The 22,276-nt window shown below is 42.1% G+C and overlaps 2 protein-coding genes across 4 annotated transcripts; both read right to left on the bottom strand.

The window, feature by feature from the left end:
- Nucleotides 1-1,392: 1,392 nt before the first annotated feature.
- LOC133921805 (probable protein phosphatase 2C 21) lies at nucleotides 1,393-7,820 on the bottom strand. 3 transcript variants are annotated; one of them, XM_062366839.1, is made up of 11 exons: nucleotides 7,630-7,820; nucleotides 5,825-5,963; nucleotides 5,635-5,698; nucleotides 4,527-4,632; nucleotides 4,239-4,344; nucleotides 3,628-3,750; nucleotides 3,320-3,506; nucleotides 3,159-3,235; nucleotides 3,012-3,064; nucleotides 2,211-2,265; nucleotides 1,393-1,960 (listed from the first exon to the last, which is right to left on the bottom strand). In XM_062366839.1, exons 2-11 carry the CDS (start codon nucleotides 5,945-5,947, stop codon nucleotides 1,688-1,690), a joined length of 1,167 nt encoding a protein of 388 aa, XP_062222823.1. In that variant the 5' UTR covers nucleotides 5,948-5,963; nucleotides 7,630-7,820; the 3' UTR covers nucleotides 1,393-1,687. The 3 variants fall into 3 exon arrangements, with proteins under 3 accessions (XP_062222823.1, XP_062222824.1, XP_062222822.1); XM_062366840.1 differs by lacking the exon at nucleotides 7,630-7,820 and adding an exon at nucleotides 6,606-6,743; XM_062366838.1 differs by lacking the exon at nucleotides 7,630-7,820 and having other exon boundaries at nucleotides 5,825-6,743.
- Nucleotides 7,821-15,215: 7,395 nt separating this feature from the next.
- Nucleotides 15,216-19,304, bottom strand: LOC133920481 ((+)-neomenthol dehydrogenase-like). The gene is made up of 4 exons (XM_062365098.1): nucleotides 19,128-19,304; nucleotides 18,767-19,034; nucleotides 16,797-16,979; nucleotides 15,216-15,794 (listed from the first exon to the last, which is right to left on the bottom strand). The coding sequence occupies exons 1-4, from the start codon at nucleotides 19,184-19,186 to the stop codon at nucleotides 15,399-15,401; spliced, it is 906 nt and encodes a 301-aa protein (XP_062221082.1). The 5' UTR covers nucleotides 19,187-19,304; the 3' UTR covers nucleotides 15,216-15,398.
- Between the last annotated feature and the right edge of the window lie 2,972 nt (nucleotides 19,305-22,276).

The raw sequence follows: 22,276 nt of genomic DNA, 5'->3' as shown, positions 1-22,276 counted from the left end.
AAGAATAGAAAGTTTCAAGAGTGAAGATCCAATGTTCCAACAGTAATGTAATAATGGAAAGTTCCACGTAGAAGGATCAATTGTTCCACGATTCCACCTATGGAAACAAAAGATTCCAACAATGAAGATGGAAAATTTCACTTAGAAGGATCAATTGTTCCACGGCACTACCCGTGGAAACATAAAGTTCCGACAAGGAACATGTAAACTTGTAAAGTTCTAGCAGTGAAGATAAAAAAAGTCCCAACAATAATCATGGAAAGCTCGATGTAAATACATTGTTCCAAGGTTCCACCTAAGTAAATAAAATGTTCCAACAATAATTATAGAAAGTTCCAAGAGTGAAGATCCAGTGTTTCAACAATAATGTAATGATGGAAAGTTTCAGTAGAAGTATCAATTGTTCAACGATTCCACCTATGGAAACAAAATATTCCAACAATGAAGATGGAAAATTCCAATAATGAAGATAAAAAGTTTCAACAGGAAGTTCCATGCAAAAGTATCCATTGGTTGAAAAGTTTCAAACGTTAAAAAATGGGAAATAGATCAAACGCTAAACATTTATGAACGGAAGAATGAAAAAATAATCTACACAATAAGGAAGCATATGAAGAAGAAAGGAAAAATAAGTAAAGAAAAAATTAGAGAATACGAGAAACACTAACCAAAAGAAAAGGCAACACAGCGGACATGTGGGCTGTGGCTCTCGGTCTCAGAAGGTGGACTGGGCTTCGTAGTTGGCCTCGAATCAAGGAAATCACAGGCCAAGCCGGGATGCTTCACTAATGGGCCAAAACAAGTCACGGGCCACTTAAACCCCCAGCGGCAGTTGTGGCGCGGTATATAGGTTTTTTTTTAAGCTCTAGCTTTAAGTATTTTTTTGAGTAATGTATCTATAGCTTTAGAAAATCGTGGAGTTGAAACTGAGTTTCCACGTTTTGGTGACTCATCTTGTTTATATTTTAAATTAAAAATATACACTAAAATCACTTTATATTCAACTACAAACATCAGATCTAAAGAGACAAAGCTCTACCAAACACGGTCGTATTAAAACTGCCTTAGCATGGCGACGCACTGCACATCTTCCTGTGAAACTACCTTGCGCGCCGGACGACTGGCAGAGGATGAAGAGGAAACTCGAAGCTCCGGGGATCCATGTGCATGGCGCCGCCGGGGATGCGCCGCGCCCGATTCTGGAGGGTGGAGGACGACGAGCAAGAAGGCCGAAGTTGAAGGAATCCACGGCATCCGTTGCCGGGAGAGAATCACTCGCTTCATCGTGATCCGCGTCGTGAAACTAACTAGTTCTGGCTATGGATCACACGAAATCAGAAGCACCAGCGTATCAGATCATAGCGACTACTACAATACTGGATAGTTAACACAGCGAAAGTCTGAAGGCTGTGAGCAATTATAGAGTGTGCTGGTAACTCGATTAAGCACCTTCAAGATTCTGTATCAGAATTCAGTAGGACTGCAAGCAGAAACTCCTCTGGAACGTACCCAGACACTGACAGCATTACTAGACTAAGAGCAAAAGTAGTAAAAATGTTATTATCCTAAGCACGCAGTGGCGTCACATCAACACTGTCTTCCACGAAGAGGAAAATGGAAACCGTCACTGTAGCAAAACCTGCAAAATCCCAGGAGCTTTTCTTCTCTTGACCCAAAACTCTGTGCACTAAGATGATTTCCCGCCTTCTACTACCTGCTTGCTTCTCACGAAATCAAGTGCTCTTCTTATAGTATCATCATGCAGGACGCCCTGCTCTTCGCTGGCTTCAGGATCAACGTCCCGGCCTCTGCTGCCCTCGCCCTCGTCGTCGTCGGACCCGGTTGGGGAAGGAGCGCCGGTGCCGTCCTTGAACTGAACCAGTATGGCAGTTGTGTTGATGCCCGATGGCAGGCCGCGGTCGACAAGCCTCTCGCAAATGACGCGCAGATCGGTCTCCCCCTGCGTTGATCACACACACAGCATATGTGTAAACAACAATTTCCATCAGGAGAACAACTCTACCAGCAATGAATATAGATTCAAAAGATGATATAATTTCTAATGTTAAAGGACAAATACTAGGCCAACCCCAGATCCCAGGTAAAGGGCATATGTTCAGTAGTGAATGTTACATGTGCCCCATGAAAGTTTCTTGATACGGTAGAAATTTATGTTGGGGGGGGGGGGGGGGGGGGGGACGGGGACTCACGGATGCTAACTCCTCGTGTACAAAATCAACCACATCCTGACTTGTCATACATTCCCTGCCGAAAAGAAAACAAATGGAGAGAGAAATAAAATCAAATATACCAATGGGTACTGCTGTCTGGGATTCCATGGGCTATATAGCATTATGGTAAAGTTGAGTTTAATCTTTTTGCGTTTTTACGGTCCTTGGAGAGGTACCCAAATTGTAACTTGGGAGGTGCCAAAACCTCTAATCTTTACTATTGGCATTAACGCATTTGAGCAAAAAACTATGGCACAAGCCTATTCTATTCTACAACTTAACACATTTCCTATCGGTGTACCAGCTACGTCTAAGTTCGATAGATTCTGAAATGTTGGGACTCAGGTTTCTTGCAGCAAACTCCTACAGAATAAATCAAATATTTGACCGGCCATCTTCAACTAGCCACGCCAAGCACATAACAAGTCATGAAATTCAATTATATTAAGAAGAGTTAGCTAGCAGACATTCCTTTTTGTGCTAACTTCGACCTCTCCAGGGTCATTACAAGTAACCAGCTTAAATTATTCCTACACGAGAAATCATAAAAAAAAATTACGAATGGCAGTGAAGTAGATTGGCCTCGGAAGAAACCAGTCCAAGCTGCATACAAGTAAATGAACGAAAATGTACAGATTCCTCTGGATAAACGCTACTGTCTTGGAAGAAACAATCATACAAGCTACTAACTGTCATGTTGAGTTGATATGTTCTGCATTAATTTTTTTGACCTAGGGGGAAATTAACAAACTACCCCTTTCTTTTTTTCCGCTGACTTACCAGATACCTTCACTTGCTATGACAAGAAGCTCAATATCATCGGCTATCTCCATCTAGCAAAGAAAAGGTAATTTTCCATCAGACCACACCCAGGGAAACAAACTAATACTTCGCTAAAAACTAAGTAGTTACACTTACAACACTTACAGAGCGAAGGTCTGGATTACATATCACCATTTGTTCTGCAGGAGGTAAATTCTTGTTCTGCTTGAATGCGAAATCACCTGAATTGTAAGTAAACGAAAAGATTAATTGCATTGCGATAGATTACATACAACTGACGAAAAAGAAATCACATAAGATTATACCAATCACTCTGGAGGTGGCTAACACTCCTTCGATCAGACTGATCCCGAACTTTTTCGCTATTTGTCCTCCTTCTCCTCCTACTTCTAATATAACATGCTTATCCCTTAGTACTCGTCCTCCTGCTCTTTGAATTCTCCGTCTTTCATCCCGATGATTTGGTTTGTGATCAGTGGATAATTCAATTGCCTTTTGATACAATGTAAACAAGCATAACTTTTAGGCATCGCATTAATTGCATTTTTTATGAAAATGAAAGAGCGTGCCTATTAGGTTCAGCCAGACACTTGACAGGAAACTAATCATACACCTGACCATTCCTTGAGAGTACACAACGAGAATTTCCAACATTTCCGACAGTGATCCGGTTGCCTCTAGCAACAGCTACGCATGCTGTGCTTCCTGTGTGTTGTGGTGCTACATAAGGAGTTTCCTGAGAAAGGAAAATATAAACTGATGTACATGACAGGCAATTATAAAATCGTATAAAGAAAGGAATAGCATGAAATAGGTTTGAAACACCTCCAGGGTAAAAAATCGTTTTCTATGTGCCCTATGATAAAAGAAGCAGACAATATAAAAGAAATGATGAGTTCAAAAACGAAAAGTGGCATCTCAGGTGATACCTCAATTTGGGCAGTAGGATAACAACCAAGGTGCAACGAGAACCTAAGAAACATTTGTCCTCCAACTCAGTGAACCAGGTACTCAATATATAACATCTAATTGAAGCTAGGTTTCAAATATATCTCTTCCAACTCCAAAGCACATCTCGAGAAAGAACAATATATCCTCCATATCACACCCATCCTTCCAGTTCCTTTTACAGATAATAATATGCACAATATCCAAGAGATAGAGCTTTGATTAACTTCTTCAACAGTTGTATGCTTAGAGAACATTCAGGAGTTGAAATTTTACCTTTCTGAAGGGCCAACGGTTAGTGATAAACTGTATCCAATTGCTATTATCACTAAGATTAACTAATTCCCTCCATTCATTTGATTGTTGCAACAACTCATCCATTCTGCAACAAGTAAACAGGAAAACCAGTTACATATTTCGTATTTTCACATTTGTACATGCAAAAAAGTGTAACTATGGGCAAGATGAAGATAATATTGGTCATTTTAACTCCCACTGTAGAAAATGGACAGAACAAATGTAACCGAATATTTGGATAACAAGATTTGTTATCTACAGAATAACCTGAAAAACACACTCCGAATTGCATTATTCAGATTGTTGTGATAGTTTGGATGGCTACGAAGCTCAATATGAAATTGTCTCACACATAACAATGCTACTTCAGCCCCTGAAACAGAAATAAACAACTCAGTATGGCCATCTTATATAACTACTGTCGTAAATGCTACATATTGAAATACAGGGGGATCAATAGTACTACTGTGCCCAGAAGCTTATATATTAAATATCCCTTCAATAGGAATCATAGGAGACAAAGTATATATTGGACGATCAACATATTGCTAATATAAACATCTATAAAAGAAAGGGTATTGTGATTATCCTCGTCATTATTATAAGGACTCTTTGTTTCCAACCCTTTCATGAAATTTTGGTCCCTACAGTTTCTGATTTTTCCCCATCACTAACTGAACTGCCAGCTCATCCGGAATACAATTTTGTTTGATATACAACTCCATATGGTTGCAAATTTAATTGTATTTGTTAAACATGTGTAACAACTCTCCTTTTGTTTAATTCAACACCCTTTTTTCAGAGATATGTGCGAAATCGCTTAATCGTGGAAGCCTAAATATCTCAAGCAATATACTAAATATAAGCATTCATAATTGGGTTCAACTTAATTGAGAAACTCTTTTTTTTTCGAGATAGATCCAAAGTCCCTTAACAATGGAAGTCGAAATAAATAAATATCTAAGCAATGGACCAAATCTAGTTCATAATCGGACTCCACCTAATTGCGGGCTGGATGTTTTTATTCTTTTGAAATTTAGTATTTTTCTCTATTTCCGTAACAGCAGAAAAAGACCGATCATCAACTTTTATCGTAACAATATAATCATGTTATCCCTGTGGGAACTCCCCACAAATTGAATGAGTTAAGCTGATTCTGGATGTTGAAACTGTAGCATCATTACATAATTGTGCATCATGATTGACTAAAATATCAGCAGCTCAAAAACAAAATTACAACATAAATAGTTAAATGCTCAATGCATGCATGAAGACAATTTAACTAACACATGCACACCATCTATAACTCAATGATCAGTTATGCTAATAGCCGACATGTTTGCAAAACTGTTATAAGATGTCAATCAAGATTTACCTCCATGGCCATCATAAACACCAAAGAAAGATGTCGTACGATCTAGATCTGGGACAACTGCATGCTACAGAATAAGAAGGGTAAGAATTAGGGTCAGTATTTCACCCAAATTACTAGCAAGTCAAATCATAGACTTTTGTAGAACTATTATCCCAATATTTTAAGAAGGGACAGTAGATTAATTACTCACAGCATCCTCCATTTTCTTACACCAACCCTGCATAGATGATGATGCATACTTAATTCTGACATTTTCTCCTCCATCGGTAACCTTTGATGTAACAAGACCAGGACAGCTGTTGGACGCACCCATAGCAGGAATTGCTTTCCTGAAACTTCTAGTGTGAATACAATATCATAGAAATACTTTATCAACAATACCGAAGAAACAAACTAAATATGTTGAAATTGCAATACAGATCGCATAATTACCCAGAAAGCTTGATTAAACATGAGCCAAAATATAATTAGCACAAATGTGTTACTGTGTGTAGAACTAGAATTACACTACAAAGAATAAATATATAGATATATGCCACTACTGCAAAGTTCAAAGCTGAACTTGTCATTCCCTTGGCCCAATGGTCCTGTAATTTGCAAGAATTATTGAGAGTTCACCAAACAAAAGTTTGAAATGACCCAACCAATGTACTATGAGCACGAAATTGAAAACGAGCAGAAAATAAGTAAAATAACATACAGGAAGGAACCAACTTAAACCCTAAAAAGGAACTATATTTTTTGTTTCAGGGAGAAAGACAACACAGATTGTTGAACTTGCAGTGCCCATAACCATCAGGCAAGAAGAATTAAACAGGGGGAAAATCCTGGCTCAACAAGATGACACCGTACCCTGTCCTGGGCTTGTATAAAAGATTAAAAGAAATGATCTCGTACAAGGAGGCTCCATTCAATCTTGTAACAACCAGTCACTCGATCAAGAGGAAATAACCCGCATCAAGAATAGATACCTCTCAGAAACGAGAAGAATCAAAAAGTAGTTTCGCGAATAGAGCAAGAGATGCAGAGATCACTGTTCTTTCACCGCACATTAGTTCTACATCAAGAGCGAACAGATCGCGTCACGTTGGTAGCAAAACGGGAAATAAAGTTAATAAGCGAGACGAGAAGATATCACCGAGTTGCGGTGCACGCAATGGTAGCATCTAGCATCAGCACAAGAAGAACTCACATGCAGAAATTTCCACTTCTGGAGCTACCAAAACGGGGGGAATAAATTGAAAAAATCAAGATAAGAGAGGCGAGCAGATATTCGCCGAGTTGCGATGCAGACGTTGGTACTTGGTAGCACCAGGAACAAGAAGACGAGGCAGCAAAATGAAGAGAAGGATGGGGACTAAGATCAAGAACGTCATGTCGGAGAAGAGAAACAAGCAAGAGATCACCATGGTAGTACGTCTCGGTGATCGCTGGCCTCTCCTCCAAGAAAACCGCCACCAACTTCGAATGCAACAGCGGCAGAAACGATAAAAACGATGGTCCCGTGAAACAGCAACAGTGAAAGGATGCAGAAGGGCAAGTCAGATCGAAGAAACAGAGGCGAACAGAGATCACCACGGATTATCGGTGCTCGTTAGCCAACTTCTTCTCCTACAAAACCACCACGAACTCGACCCAAAAGCAAATAGCCGCAACAAAAGCACGGACGCAACTGCAAGAACACAGGACACGATCGAGGAGTAGAGTAAAACCCCACGTGTGTCGAGATTCTGTAATGAGAGAGACAAAAACACAGCGCACAAAGAACACCGAGAAGAACAGCAAGAGCAGCACTAAGCATCAGCACCACCACCAACAACAGCAGCAGCAGCAACGAACGGAGATCATTCGGAAAGGGCAGGATGCGATCGAAGAATCTTACGGGCCTTTGGGGGGTTTTTTTTTAGGGGGGGGGGGGGGGGAGTAGGCGGCCGTGGAGAAACCAAAGAAGAGAGGAAGGGAAGGGAGAGAAATGGGAAGCCGATCTCTTCTCACCTTTTGCTCTGCTGCTCTCAGAAGCGAAGCAAAAGCGGTTGCGCTATGCGCATGCAGCTTCCTTCGCACGCAGCAGGCAGGGGGTCTTGTAGCTCTCGTTTCCTTCGCCCGGGCACGTGTCGACCGTCCGATCGACGCTTTCGCCTGATCTGACGCTCCATCGCGGCTCGCCCGCGGTCCCACCTCGCCTCTGTGGGACTATCCGTGCGAGCCGACTTCAGAGCGGTTTCTTGGGCCGTCGCATTGGTCGGCGCCGCCGTTCGCCGGTGAGTGTGAGTTCCACCGCGGCGCCTCCCCCTGATCTTTCTCCGACGTGGACGGAGCTAGGGCCGCTGCCGCCGATTGGACTGGGAGAGGCCGAGAGGGCGTGGGGCGATGGGGAAAAGAGAAGAAGCGCAGAGTCCAGTTTTGCACTTTGTCATGGACCGCCGGCCCACATTTACCCGTGGGTTGGCCTAGCACCGGGCCGTGTTGACCCATAGCTTTGAAGAGCTTTTTTTATTTTTATATTTTTTCGATTAAAAAATTAAATAAATAGACTAAACAAATTACAAAACTAAACACCTACCACCCTCTCAGTGGACGGTAAGGGTCTTACCACCTCTGGTAAGCACGGTAAGGGTCTTACCACCTCTGGTAAGCATTCCCAAAACCTCTTATCACTTTTTCAGGGGCGGGTAGGCTTATAGTCCTCTCAGTAATTCGTGATGAACAGTGCTGTGAAATTCAATTTTCCCTCTTATCTTCTCTATTCAAAACAATGATGTTCTGTTACTCCAAAAATTCTAAAAAAATTTGTACGTGTTTCATAATTCATGTGCAACCCATTTTAATTTAATTCACCAAAAAATCCTATGTAAAATTTAAACTAAAATTCTCCAAAAAAGGCTACTTTTATAACTTCTAGCAATTGTTAGAGCTCAAATAAATTTTTAAAAATCTGGTAAAATTCACTAATATTCTTCTTGGATGATTTGATAATTTCTAAAATTGTTTTCAGCCCTATATTATATGGTAAAAAAGTGGATTCCTTTCTAATGCACCATTTATATGTATTTTTATAATTTCATGTGATATTCTTCTTTTAACTTAATTTGAATGAAAACATATATAAACCTACTACTAAAAATAATTTTAGAAATTATCTCGTCACATAAGAAGAATATTAGTGAATTTTACCAGATTTTTAAAAATTTATTTGAGCTCTAACAATTGCTAGAAGTTATAAAAGTAGCTTTTTTTGGAGAATTTTAGTTTAAATTATACACAGGAATTTTTGGTAAATTCAATTAAAATGGGTTTCACATGAATTATGGAACACGTACAAAAAATTTTAGAATTTTTGAAGCAACATAACATCATTGTTTTGAATAGAGAAGATAAGAGGAGAAATTGAATTTTACAGCACTGTTCATCGCGAATTACTGTCCATGTCCTGCTCTTACCCCGCTTCAGAGGGCTATAAGCCTACCGCCCCTTAAAAGGCTTTTACCATTCACTGAGAAGGTAGACGTCTAGTTTTACCATTTATTTCATCAGGAGTCTATTTATTTAATTTTTTAATCGAAAAAATAAAAAAATAAAAAAACTCTAGCTGTGAAGTCCAATTGGCATGGGCATCGCATTTCGTCTCCTTGTGCGTCATCGGCCCAAGACCCGCAGGAGCATCAACAGGTGGCCTGCTTGCGGTAGCACTGAGGGCTGTTCCCGTGCAAGGCCTTAACAAGTACAGCAGGCCGGTATCCCTGATCTCGGAAAAAAAAGGACCGGTATCCCTGTGAATTCGAATGTTTTGTCTCCCTCTGTACGTGTCAGTCTGTGTAAATTACAGGGTTGCACAAATCACTAAGTAAACCATCTCTTTAATTGTAACTTGCTAAGCGCCGGTGTATTAAAAAATATAAATATTAGATACGATAATATCAAGTTTAAGGTATGGAGATATAGATGCGTCATGAGAGTGCCGTTGAACGAATATATCAGTAGTAATATTGTGGTTTGATTTCAGATGGGATCTGAAAAAAAAATAGAGATTATCTATTAATTCCCCTTCTAATTTTTTTATTTATTTTCATTAGTAAAATCGGTCTCATATTTGTAGCCGGTAACGAGGCTGGAGGACGAGGATTGATGGCAAAACTAAATAAATTATTTAAATTTTAGATGTTTTATTAGATGGGGGAAGATTAAAAAAGAGCTGCTACGGGAATCAACTCGTGTTTTATATAGTAGAGAGTAATATCTGAAAATGAGAAAATTCATTTGCTGATCGCATGACCCTCAAGGAGTGTGAATTTTGACTTTTGAACCATTACTCGGATGGACTATCGGAGACCGCGGATGCGTAGATCTCATCGAAACAATTCTGTTTTACTATCTAACGTCCCGTTTGAGCACTCGATGAAGCCGTAGTGAGCCCGATAATTCTAGACAGTTGGTTGAAAAGAAAAAAAAGGAAAATAAAAGATAAAACCCAATGAAAGCGGTCACCACCCTGATCTTGACTTGGCTCAAGCGCCCCTGACTCCAAACCCTAGCTGCCACTGGTGGTGTCGCCCCGTCAGCTATCCCCCTGTCGCGCCTGTAGGGATCGATTACGTTCTAAGAGCGAGGTGAATTAGGAGACTTAAAAACCTAAATGACTCTAAAACTTTACAAGATAAACTTATATCAATTTATATCTAAATATGTTTTAGGTTTATCTAATGTGTCTACTCTATCGTTCAAAAAGTTTACAACCTACTTAGAAAAGTAAATTGTAAGTATATAAGTGCGAAAACGTAGAGAGAGTAAACTCGACACAAGAGATTTTATCTCGTGATATCGATAACATTAATGTTACCCCTAGTTTACATTGGAGCTCTACCAATAATATGCTCCATATTGTCAAGATTCTTCTACTCACGGCTCTTGAGCCACCAAGACAAGGCCTCAAGCTAGATGGATCACCAGGCCACCAAGGCAAGCCCTCACCACTAGCCTCTCTTCCGGTCATTTATTGTCATATTCACTTCAAAGCTTGAGCCACTAAGGCAAGGATCTCCGTGTCCACGTACAAGTTTCTTGCTGCCGCTCTACACCAAGTCAGATGATCAATAAGCTTGAGCCACCAAGGCATAATGTGTCAGCGAGTCACCAAGATTTCAAGGTACCAACATACCACTTGATACACTCTAGGATCATTGATTGATCTATTCTTTAGGCAACAACACCAAGCAATAACTCTCTTTAAGCCATGGGGAAAAAAATTTGATTGTTAAAAACATCTAAGGGCACTAGTAAAACGATTTCGATCAAATTTCAGAAAATTTTGGTCCTATTTCGATCAAATTTTGGCCAAATTTGAATAATTTTGGTCAATTTTGGCCAGTAACACAAAACCGAAGGTGACCGGTAGGACCGAAAATTGTCGATTTTTTCATGCTCTAGGCCTATTAGCACTAATCACTCTCTAATTTTGTGCTTAATTATCTTGGATGATCACTTTAAGCATTTTGAAGGCTTATATGTCTTCTCAAATGTATATGAGCTTTTATGTACTCCTGCACCTTCAAATGGTCGAGTGGGTGGGTATTTATAGCCTGAAACCCGCCAACTAGCAGTTGCTCCAATGACTTAACTTTACTGTGAACATCATACGTTCCAACGTTGACAGTGATATAAGCACTAGAACATCCGGTGTATACAACCTCATAAACTAGTCGTTAGAACCTCACTCAGAACCACTGTGAACACCGGAGATTCTAATGTAATTGTAACTCCATCACCGAACTATCCGGTGAGTCGTCCTGAGCCAACCGATCCACTTCTCTTCTTCTCTGCAAGAAATACTATGGCGTGTTCAACTCGAAGCATTAGATCTTCCAGTGTGTTGATCTTCAACTCTCCTTTTCTAAAATACTTTGGTGTGTACTGCACATTGAGTACGGGACCATTCAGTGAGGTGATCCTCACTCTCTATCAGAAATACTCTAGTGTGTTCATTGGGGCATCACCGGACCTTTCGGTGAGTGCAACTTCACTGAACTCCACTGACAGAATACTCCCGCGTTGCCAAAGCTTTATCAACGGACCATCCAGTGAGTTCAACAGCCTCTAGACAAAATACTTCGGTGAGTGTAAACTCCTCTGCACCGAACTATCCGGTGAGAACAATTTCTTTGAGTCTTCTCTAATTCAATCAAACTTTATCCCAACTTCGATGGTTTCTTTATGTATTACATCCATGAGACCTACTAAAGCATATACTTGACAAATGTGTTAGTCTTATTGACTATATTGTCATTAATCACCAAAATCACGTACATGCCATAAAGTAATTGCTACAAACTCCTCAAGGGCATGCTTGCTACAGCACCACCCTGCCGATGCCGCCTCCAGCGCGTCATTGTTGTCCCGACTACACAGCGTTGCCCTACTACATCATCGTCACCCCTTCTGCGCCGCCTAACCGCCTGTCGATGGGTGCAGGGGACGAGAAGGGGGGATACAGAGAGGGCTAAGAAAAGAAGAAGAGAAAGGGAAAGAAGAAAGGAATGGGAGAAGGGGATAAAAGAGAGAAGAAGAGGGAAAGAGGAGGGGTTTTCACGGGAAATCATTGAATCTATCATCGATTCAAGTTCCTTGTCTCAAAGGTGACTTCTAATTAGTTGTTAGATGCTTATGTATAGTTAGGAACAGATATTTCATCGTCGATTTAGTGTTCGATGATCTGCCTAGCATGAAACATTGTAATTATGAAGTTTGAGGTTTAATCAGTGTTGAATGCGACCATAAGCTTAAAATAAAGGTTGTAGGTCTGGTTGTTATCTTTCCAATGGTGCTAGTCTTGTTCATTTTGGATGCGTGGTTTAGGAGTAATTGATAAAACGATGATGTCATCCGTCAAAAGTTAGTTCGCGTGGTGTTTGTTTTTCGATTCTTCGGACCTCGGCCTATCTAGAGGAGGATCTTGCCCCTTGACCTCTAGTCAAGCAGTAGAAGTTTCTCCGTCATTTTCACTATCGCCTTGTATGTGAGGTTCCTGAATGTAGGAGCATGCCTCTGTTTGATTTTGTTATCATGACGTTTTGGTGCAAATTCATCGACTTATTCAGGTGGTGTCACTTCAGGACGCAACTAGTGCCTATCTTCATCATCGGTGAAAGCAAAGTGAATGTAGCAGGTGGCTATGCTTTAACTTGTTATTTGATTACCTTCATATTTTTAATTGGTGCACTTACTAATTAGTTTATTAAATGAAATGTGAATGCGTTGCTTACTTTCTGCCTTTTGAAAATGGGATGATTTCCCTAGATTAAGAGGTAAAGGAAGTCGGTTAGGTCTCCTGTCTTATAATTGTTTATATTCTTCGTATGCAAAACATGACATATATGCCTATATTAAATATTATGTCTTTTGATTATGCATAAGTTTGTTGTCTTAATATTTACTCTTTCCAAAATTTACTTGATTATTGAGTTTTGAAGTGCAGGAAGCGAGACTTGTCGCTTTACGTTTGTTCATTCTTCATAGTATGCGATTCTGGAAGTATTATGAATATCTCGTAAATTATGTTGTTAGTTATGCATGAAGCATATCATGAGCATATCACTTTTTATTAGAAGTTTTTGGTCGCCATCTTATGACCGTAATCGCACCGGTACATCACCGTACGTTGCCTATCGAGATGTACGATGCACACTCTTACGTTGCTCGTGGAGGGGTAAGGGTGAGGAAGGGCATGCATATGAATACATATGCATTCATACGAATGTTTGTACTTTAATTACTTCAATATCATTCTTATATTGTAAGGAGGTCTTTAATACTGTTTTGAAGGATAATGATATGGTGAATCATAACTAGCTGATGATAGTATGTGGTTGTGGTTGTCATTTTGTCAAGCTTAATCATATTTTCAGATATTGATAACCTGTTTAGTTTCTAATTTTGTTCATTAAATATTATTGTTTAATCAGCTATAACTAAATAGCTTGTTAAAGTAATTCACTTGCTGAGATTTTCAAATATCACCCTTGATATATTTTTAGATACAATTTGAGGTGATGACGAGCATGCGAGATGTATAGCTGCACGGTATTTACACGATCAGCTCTATCTTTTGTTTAGACTTGTTGTATTGTCAATGGACGATTCTTAGTCTTATGATGTATGTTTAATCTGTTGTGGCTTGTATGCAAGGTTCAGCTTACCGACTGGAACTCAGTACCGAGCTCCGGCGGTAATCGAAAAGTCGCGGTTACTGTGGTAACCGGTCGAAATTTCAAAAAAAAATCGGACAAAATTCATTTGGAAAATTTTGAAATTTGGGAAAAAAACCGCGATTTTAGCCGCTCGCTAACCGGTCCAATTAGACCAGTTACTGAGCGGTTTTTGCGATTTATCGAGCGGTTTTCTGGAATTTTTCGCATTGTCGGTAACCGCTCGATTTTATCGGTAATCGCTCGGTTTTCTCAATTTATCGAGCGGTTTTCTCGATTTTCAGTGAAGTTCAACAAAAAACTCAAAAATTTATCTAAATCTTGTAAAATCAATAACTAATTCATCTGAGCTTCAAATGAAGTGAAATTTTTTTTGTTTGTTTCCTTGTAACATGATCTACATGATAAAAGTATTTATACTTATAAAAAAGTTGAAAATTTTCTGTGAGAAAATATATTTTTAAACCAAGTTAAATGCATAGTTTACTCTTTGCTAATCCAAAAATCATGAAACTAATTTTATTAGTCTTCTTATATGATCCTATGTCTTTTAAAAATACATGAACTCATGAATTAGTTATTGTAACAAGCAGGATTGTGTAAATGTGTTGCGACTAGATTAATTCATAACTGACCCATCACACGTCAAAAAATAGTGAAACCACTTTTATTAGTTTATTTATACTATGGTTTACGTAGGAAAAATAATAGTAGATATGAAAAAGTTAATTACAGTGCTGTTTCTTAACATATTCACTTTATGATTGTGAACTTTGTAAAAATCATAGAGAAATTAATAAAACTCTAAATAAAGTGAAATTAATTTTAAAGATCCTCTTAAGATACGTTCTACACAATAAAAATATGTGTTTGCATGTTAAACTTTTTCTTAACATGAGTTAATAACTGAGCCGCACGCTTCAATTTTTTTCAAACTTCCTCCCTATAGAATATGATGCAAAAGATATTATTTTTAATTTTTTTTTCACAGAAGATCTTAGAATTGTGTCTAGTTTTTTAAGATTTTTTTATTTTTTTATTTTTCGAATTTTTTGAATTCAAATTCAGTTACTGTTTGGTTTCTGAAACTGAGCCAGATCGAGATGGCCGGTTATCGCGATTTTTGCTCGGTTACCGTCGGTTTTTTTAACCCTGTTGTATGTATGATCGAGGCATATTCTTGTTAAGATGTTCATTTATGCTAGTGTGATATTATATATAGCTATATATGATGAGTGGTTAGTTATACCTCTAATTATAGGAAGGTGTTGTCGATTTTTTTTAAAAAAAATTAACTGTTTTATTGGTTGTTTTTATATCACTTCGGGCTTTTAGCGCTATCTTCATTACTAGTAGGCCACAACGTGTGAGCTTTCCGTACACGCAGTTTTAATCGATAGCTGTAACTTGCAAGCATACTATCTTATGGAACGTCGACAAGCCAAATTCAGGAAGTGCAGCTCAAATCAGATGCACCTCAGCCTACACACAGTAATGCACTTTGCGCATGCACTCGAACGTACCACTCAGCTCAGCTAGCTAGCGGCCACCGCTGTCGCATGCGTGTCACAGCTTGGAGTAGAGCTGCGGCGTGCGCCACTTGAAGAACTTGCCGGTGGGCAGCTCGCGGGGTTGCAGCAGAGCGAGCTCGGCCGCGACGCGGCCGGCCTCCTCGGCGGTGCGGCGGCCGAAGCCCCGCGTCATGTCCGTCCGCGTGAACCCGGGGCAGAAGCAGTTGACGCTCACCCCGTGGCCCTCGAGCCGCGCCGCCAGGAGCCGGGAGTAGGCGTTGAGCGCCAGCTTTGACACCGCGTAGTCCGTCCACACCTCGGGCCACCCGCGGCCGCGCCACGTCCCGTCCTCCACCTCCGCCCGGAACCGCGACACCATCCGCTCGATCCTGCCCTCGGTCAGCGCGGGCTCCTCCAGCAGCATGCTCCGCAGCGACGGGTCCCTCACCTTCTGCAACGGAAAAGAATCAAAGGTCGATCAGGGGTGTGTTTGATTATCTCCTGTACAAGTAGAAGCTGAGATGCAGTAACTCTGAAAAGATAATTATTTAGTTATCTGTATAGACGTAAACAGAGTTAGAATGCTCTTATACAAGCAACCAAACACGAGCGCAGAATGAGAAGCGGATGTTGGATTTTGCATATCAGTCGTTCGTCCTAGGATCAAGCCTCGTGCACTCTCAACTGCTTCATGAAAAGATCAGTCGACAGGACTTCGTCTGAAACCGACATCTCAATGGCACTAGATGGACGACGTCTCTTCGTTTCACCGTTCATGCACGTAGTGGGCAGTCGGGAGTTTGGATCGTTCACATGGATTTGAACAGTTCCTGCACGGTGTGGACACTGAACAGTGGGTGGTGCTAGTGAAGGCACTGCTGATATCATGCATCTACCGTGACAAGACAATTAAATATGGCCGGCCTTGTCTCTAGAACACGGGCACAGGGCGTTAAAACTTCAAAGTCCACAGTCTCTGAACAAGATGAGCTCATGGTCAGGCTACTTTCTCCTTAATCAAAGTGTTGTTTATTCAAACCACGATGGCTTGATTTGATCCAGAAGGAAATAAACTAGGTTTAAGTCAGCAATGGCATGTGCGCCCATTAATCTGCAGGTGCATGGTTTCAGCTGACCTGACATGCAACTGCAAGCATCAGAAAGGGTAAGGTGTAGATTTGATTCCAATCTTGTTAGTCATGCAGTCTAACGTAACCTGAACTTAACTGTTGTTAATATGTTGGGTGTTTTTACGGTCTTTGGGAGGTACAATTAGATTGTACTTTCAGAGGCATCGAAATTTGATATCTAGGTACTAAAATTTGGTAGGTCCCTAGTTATAATTCTTGGTACATCCTTGGTAAAAATGCTCTAATGTGCATTGCCCTTTTGCAATGTGACAAAAAGGAGTCCAGAACTGGTCAAAAATGGTACGAATCGTTTGATCACTTACGTTCAGAAGGCCAAGCTGGGAGCTGATGTTCAGGATCCGGCTGGTCGTAGGCGATCGCCGGAAAAGCGGCAGGAGAGCCTCGGTGAGCATCTTGGCCCCGTAGAAGTTGGTCCTGAGGACTGTCTCGGCGTGCTCCACTGAATTGGTGTCGATCTCGTTGAATGATACCCCAGCGTTGTTCACCTGCACGGGCACAGCAAACGTAACTCAGTTTCAGAATCACAGGGTGTCAGATATGCAGGCAATCTGGACGGCATATTTGGGCATCCATAGCGTAGATCAGTTGCACCAAGTTGATGTGTTCATCATGATTCTGATACAATGCAATACGCAACACTCCTATCAACCTTGTGACAGCAACAGCCAACATGCGGCCCTAATTTTTCATGGTCCAACTGACTATACTTTTTACTAACCATTCTTCTGAATGAAGCTTTGTCTGATCATGCATAATAACCATTCAATCAGAGCTGGCCAACAGCCCAGTGCAAAACTAATTTATATGTATATCTGCAGGATTAACTAGAAAAGGCACTCTCCCTTTATGTTTTCTGACGCCAGCGGTAAGATACAATATAAACCTACACCATCTACAATAATGCTTTGGATTATTGTAGGGAGTGATGGATTGGATTTTGCATTGCGTATTATTGTAGCAACTGCCAACTGCCGGCACTTGCAATATTTTGTGCTGCACTGTTCCATCGTCATGGTGGGCGACCTTCTACGGGCTAATGGGAACAGTTCATTAGCCTCACGTGAAATGAAAACCCTGCGCGTTTCAAAAATTTTAATCTGGACCTGCACTGGACCATTACCTTTGTTCGCTTGTGCAGTTGTGCTGCTTTTTAAACCTATCGTGTACCATGAGGTTCTTAAACTACTTTTTGAACCAAATCCTAACCAGACATGCAGGTATGTATACAGATTTACTACGTTTCAATAGACTGAAATCAGAGTTTTGTTTCACTCGACACATTATCTATCCGTCCGATCGTGCGTTTGTCTTTTTATCTGTACTCAGTCAAGGATATTTTGTCTGACATGTACAGAAAATTGTATATATCTCTACTATAGAAAAATACTGTTCGTTTGTGAATCAATTTTTTTTGTTGGTCATTAGATCTTCATCTAACCATTGTTGTTGTCAAATGAAATATATCCTTATTTTCACTCCATTAAAAATTAGTAACTCCCGTATGTATAAGCATGAGGCATCTTCCATGGCTGACTTCTACTCCAGCTGTACACACATCTGACTGACTGATCCTATACTTCCGCTTCTCCAATTTACTCCTATTCAGGTTCTATTTGGAACACGAGAATTTTTCATATATATTCCCGCTGGAGTTCCTATGAAATACCTACATTACAATTAAGCATACTCCGACTAATGTGACTGGCTTTCAGAAGTTTGAATTCAAAAGTGTGTCGTGTTAGAATGATACTTTAGAAGCTACAGTTGCCCTCCGAATGCAAGAGAAAAGGCCAACGGATGGATAGACCAAGCACTAGATAGCCAGAGAGATTACCTCAACTCTTTTTTTTTTACGGAAAAATTACCTAGAACTTACTGAAAATAAAAAATTAACTCTACCACTGATATAATAATAATATATCATTGTCGATTCATATTACGATCCTATCTTCTAAAATCAATTTTTATCAGGCTTAAAAAAAAATTACACCTGACAACCCCTCAGGTAAGAGTGGTGAGTGGTGATGGTGGTGGTGGTAGCCAGAACTTGTCATACTTTGGTCAGACATGAGGTGATCTTCAAAGGCAAACCCTTGTAAGGCGAAGCTAAACAGCTCATGATGCGCACGTCCCGAAAGATGGAAACCGCAAGCGTATCAAGAGGCGAGCGAAGCGGAGATGCGCGCAACGGAACCCGAGGAAACCGTAGAGAAACGGCGGCGCGCGGCGCGCGGCCACGTCGCTGGCGACGAGGGCGAGATCGACAACTCACCAGGATGTCGAGGCCGCCGAGCTCGTCGCGCACCCACGACGCGAACGCGGCGACGGAGGCCGGGTCAGCGACGTCGAGCCGGCGGAACCGCACGGCGCCACGGAGTCCCCTCGCCCTGAGCGCAGCCGCCGCGGCCTCCCCGCGCGTCTCGTCCCGCGCCGTGAGCACCACGGACAGGCCCTGCTCCGCGAGCCGCGCCGCCAGCGCGTGCCCGATCCCGCGGTTCGCGCCCGTCACCACCGCCACCGTCTCCCCCGTCCACCACGCCCTACGCACGCACAGCAAAGTCTCATCAAATCAACGCGACGTGAGATCGAATGGAAGCTACTACGTACGTACGCAAGGCTGGTAAGCCGTTTACCTGTGCGGAGGCGGCGTCTCCTTGTCCTTGGAGCTCAAGCAGACCATCGACGACGCCATCGATCGACGGAGCGGGTCACCGTCGCCTGCCCTGATCGAGCCCGGACCCGGAGAGCTGGATCAACTTGGAAGCTAAAGAGGCCGAGGGAGTTTTCTTGCTGGCTAGCTAGGATGGGATGTGAAGTGAGCGATAAGCAGCGAGCGAAGGAAGGGAGTGTTTATATAGAGCAGGACGGCTGCGAGTGGCTTGGTCTTCTGAGTGTCGACTTATGAGAGGCTCGATTGTCATTTTAAGAAAATATTATTTATTATTGAAAATGATATATAGATTATTTTGAGTTTCTGCATATGAAACATGATGGTAAATAACTAATTATTATTTACTCATAGTGACAAAAAAAAAAAAGAATGCTCGTGAGTTGTGAAACGAAGCTGAGCAAGTGGAGTGGAGGAGGTGTGGTCACGGGATAAGCTGCGGTCAACCGAGGGGCCAGTCGAGACAGAGCACCGTTCTAACAGGTAGCATACGGCACAGCAGCGTCTGAAAGCGAACGCATACGGTCAGTGTGTCGCACGATGTGTGTGTGTACACGTTCTGACACCCTCGTACGAGAATGGAGCTACGCGAATGCATGAGCGTAGCGTGCTGCATATTATCGGGCAGTGAAGTAAGCAATCCTAATTATATTGCGCCTTCTACTTCGATTTGAGTTTACACTGGTTGATCCATTTGGTAATGGTACGTAAAAGAATAAATATACGATTTGCCACTAATTCCTAATACATATACCATATAGATCCTAGCATATAAGAAATATGAGAAGTTATTTGGTGAGACTCGACGAGACTTCTTTGCTAGATTCTTGCACCTCTTTTTCAGTTATCTCCGTGGCTTTTAGTGGAGGCAGTGGAAATTTTGTGCATGGTTCTACGCTCGGCACGTGCTGTGCTGCTCCAACTTGCCGGCTTGGTTTGAACGGTTGCTTGCTCCATCGGAACCAGTCCTTCAGCAGTATGCAGCCCCGTCAGAAAAATAGTATTTTTTTAACGAAGTTAGAAAAAGTATTAATTCCACCATTTTCGGATTTACTAGGTTTCAATCGACTGAAATCAGAGTTTTGTTTCACTCGATGTATTATCTATTCGATGGTTCGATCATACGTCTATCTTTTGATCTGTACTCAGTTATGAATTTTTATTTTACATATACAGAAAATTATATATGTCTTTATTATAGAAAAATATTGTTCACTTAGTTTTTTTTCAACCATTAGATCTTCATTCAACAGTTATTGTTGTCAAGTGAAACTGTCGGTGATATAGGAACCAAGGGTCCCCGAGTCCCGAGACTAGATCAGCAGCTTGCCACGTGGCGTCCTTCCGCGGAGTCACCTCCACGAGGTCCGAGAAGACTAAGTCTCGGGAGAGGGTACTCGGGGCCATAAACAGTGGTCCCCCGAGTACCCGAGTTCCCCAATGGCCCGAGAAGACCAAGTGTCGGGAAGAAAGTGCTCGGGGCCGTGAACAGTGGCCCTCGGGCACTTTAGTCCCCCGACGACCAGGAAAGCCAAGTACCGAGAAGGGGGTGTTCGGGGCTGCGAGCAGTGGCCCCCGAGCACCCGAGTACCCCGAGGACCCAAGGGAAGTTAGTTCCGTGAGAGAGTACTCGGGGCCGTGAACAGTGGCCCCCCGAGCACTCGGTTCCCCGAGGACCCGAACAGTCAGTTCCGGGAGAGAGTGCTCAGGGCCGTGAACAGTGGCCCCCGGACACTCGGTTTCCCGAGGACCAAGAAAGGGCATGTCCGGGAGAGAGTGCTTGGGGCTGTGAATAGTGACCCTCGAGCACTCAGTTCCCCGACAGCCTCAGAAGTCCTTCGCTGGTGACCCCCACAGAGCTCTAATGGTGAGGTGTCAACCAGTGAAAGACCCGATGCCGTATTTAAGAGGGCACGTGGCCTGTCACTTCCAACTGCTCATCCACGCTTGCTGTTAGTCACTGCCACAGCCTGGCAGGGAGGCGTGGAGACATTTAATGCACAGGTCCCATCGCGGGACATCCGGCACGCCTCGGGATAACATCGCGAGGTCCAAGGCGCCCCGCCTGCCGCTCTGCTATGTCAGGTGTACAAGACCGAGCGGGCACGCCGGGCTGCTCGGTGGCTACCCGGTGGGCCCTCTCTGCGGCGCCCGCTGCAGAACGATATGATGACGAACAAGACAGGACAAGGGCGTGTTTTCAACCCTCACCGTCACTTCGCGCAGCAGCCCATGATGGTTGCTTTCCATTTATGGCGCTTCGAAACTCGCGCCCTCCCTTTCTGGGCACGCTACCGCCCGGTGGGTATTTAAGGCAGGGCGTGCTACCCGGAGAGAAGGGGGAGGTTAGAGACAAGCCGAATTAGAAGACACCAGCAAAGACAAGCATAGAAGCTCAGATCACCGAAGAACAAGGAGCCCGAAGCTCTAGGCTAGACAAATATTCTTGTAACCAGCAACATCTCTGAGAGACATTATCAGAGCATTTATAGCATACACACAGGAGTATGGTATTACGCTCAGTACGGTCCGAACCTGTCTAAAAACCTCCTATGCATTTACTACTTCTGCATCCGATCCTTTCACTCCATCTGCCTCGCATTTACGACCATTTATTTCACCCGCAAAATAGATTCAGAATCATCCCCCGGCCAAATCTCGAAGGGGTCCCTCCGATCCCTGCTTGAGGAGTTCACCCTCCGACAGAAACATACATTTGTTTTCACTCGATTGAAAATTAGCAACTTCCTTTTCTTTTTTTGCAAGGAAAATATTCCATCATTATCTGGAAGGCTATCAAAAGTTTTCGTCAGGTCAGACAGACTAGACTGACTTATTTCTTCTCGCTTGGATGGATAGTGAAATTAAACCGAAAAGAAATTCCTGGTCAAGACTTTGAGTTAACCGAATAACTCATGCAGACTATTAGCTGCATCATAAGTAATATTTTCTTTACAGCATAATGACCTCGATCGCATGCCTCCCCTTCCAAAATCGCAGGAAATACTAGTATATATAGTCATCACACAGAATGACATTGTCAACTTAATGAAAGAAGTTGGAGTCTTAGGGAATCTTGATCGCTTGCTCTAATATCTAAGATCGAGTCAGAAC

The sequence above is a fragment of the Phragmites australis genome, chromosome 6 (assembly GCF_958298935.1).
Source record: "Phragmites australis chromosome 6, lpPhrAust1.1, whole genome shotgun sequence".
Lineage (NCBI taxonomy): Eukaryota > Viridiplantae > Streptophyta > Magnoliopsida > Poales > Poaceae > Phragmites > Phragmites australis.
The sequence above is the reverse complement of the archived record's forward strand: the minus strand, read 5'-3'. Positions and strand labels throughout refer to the sequence as shown.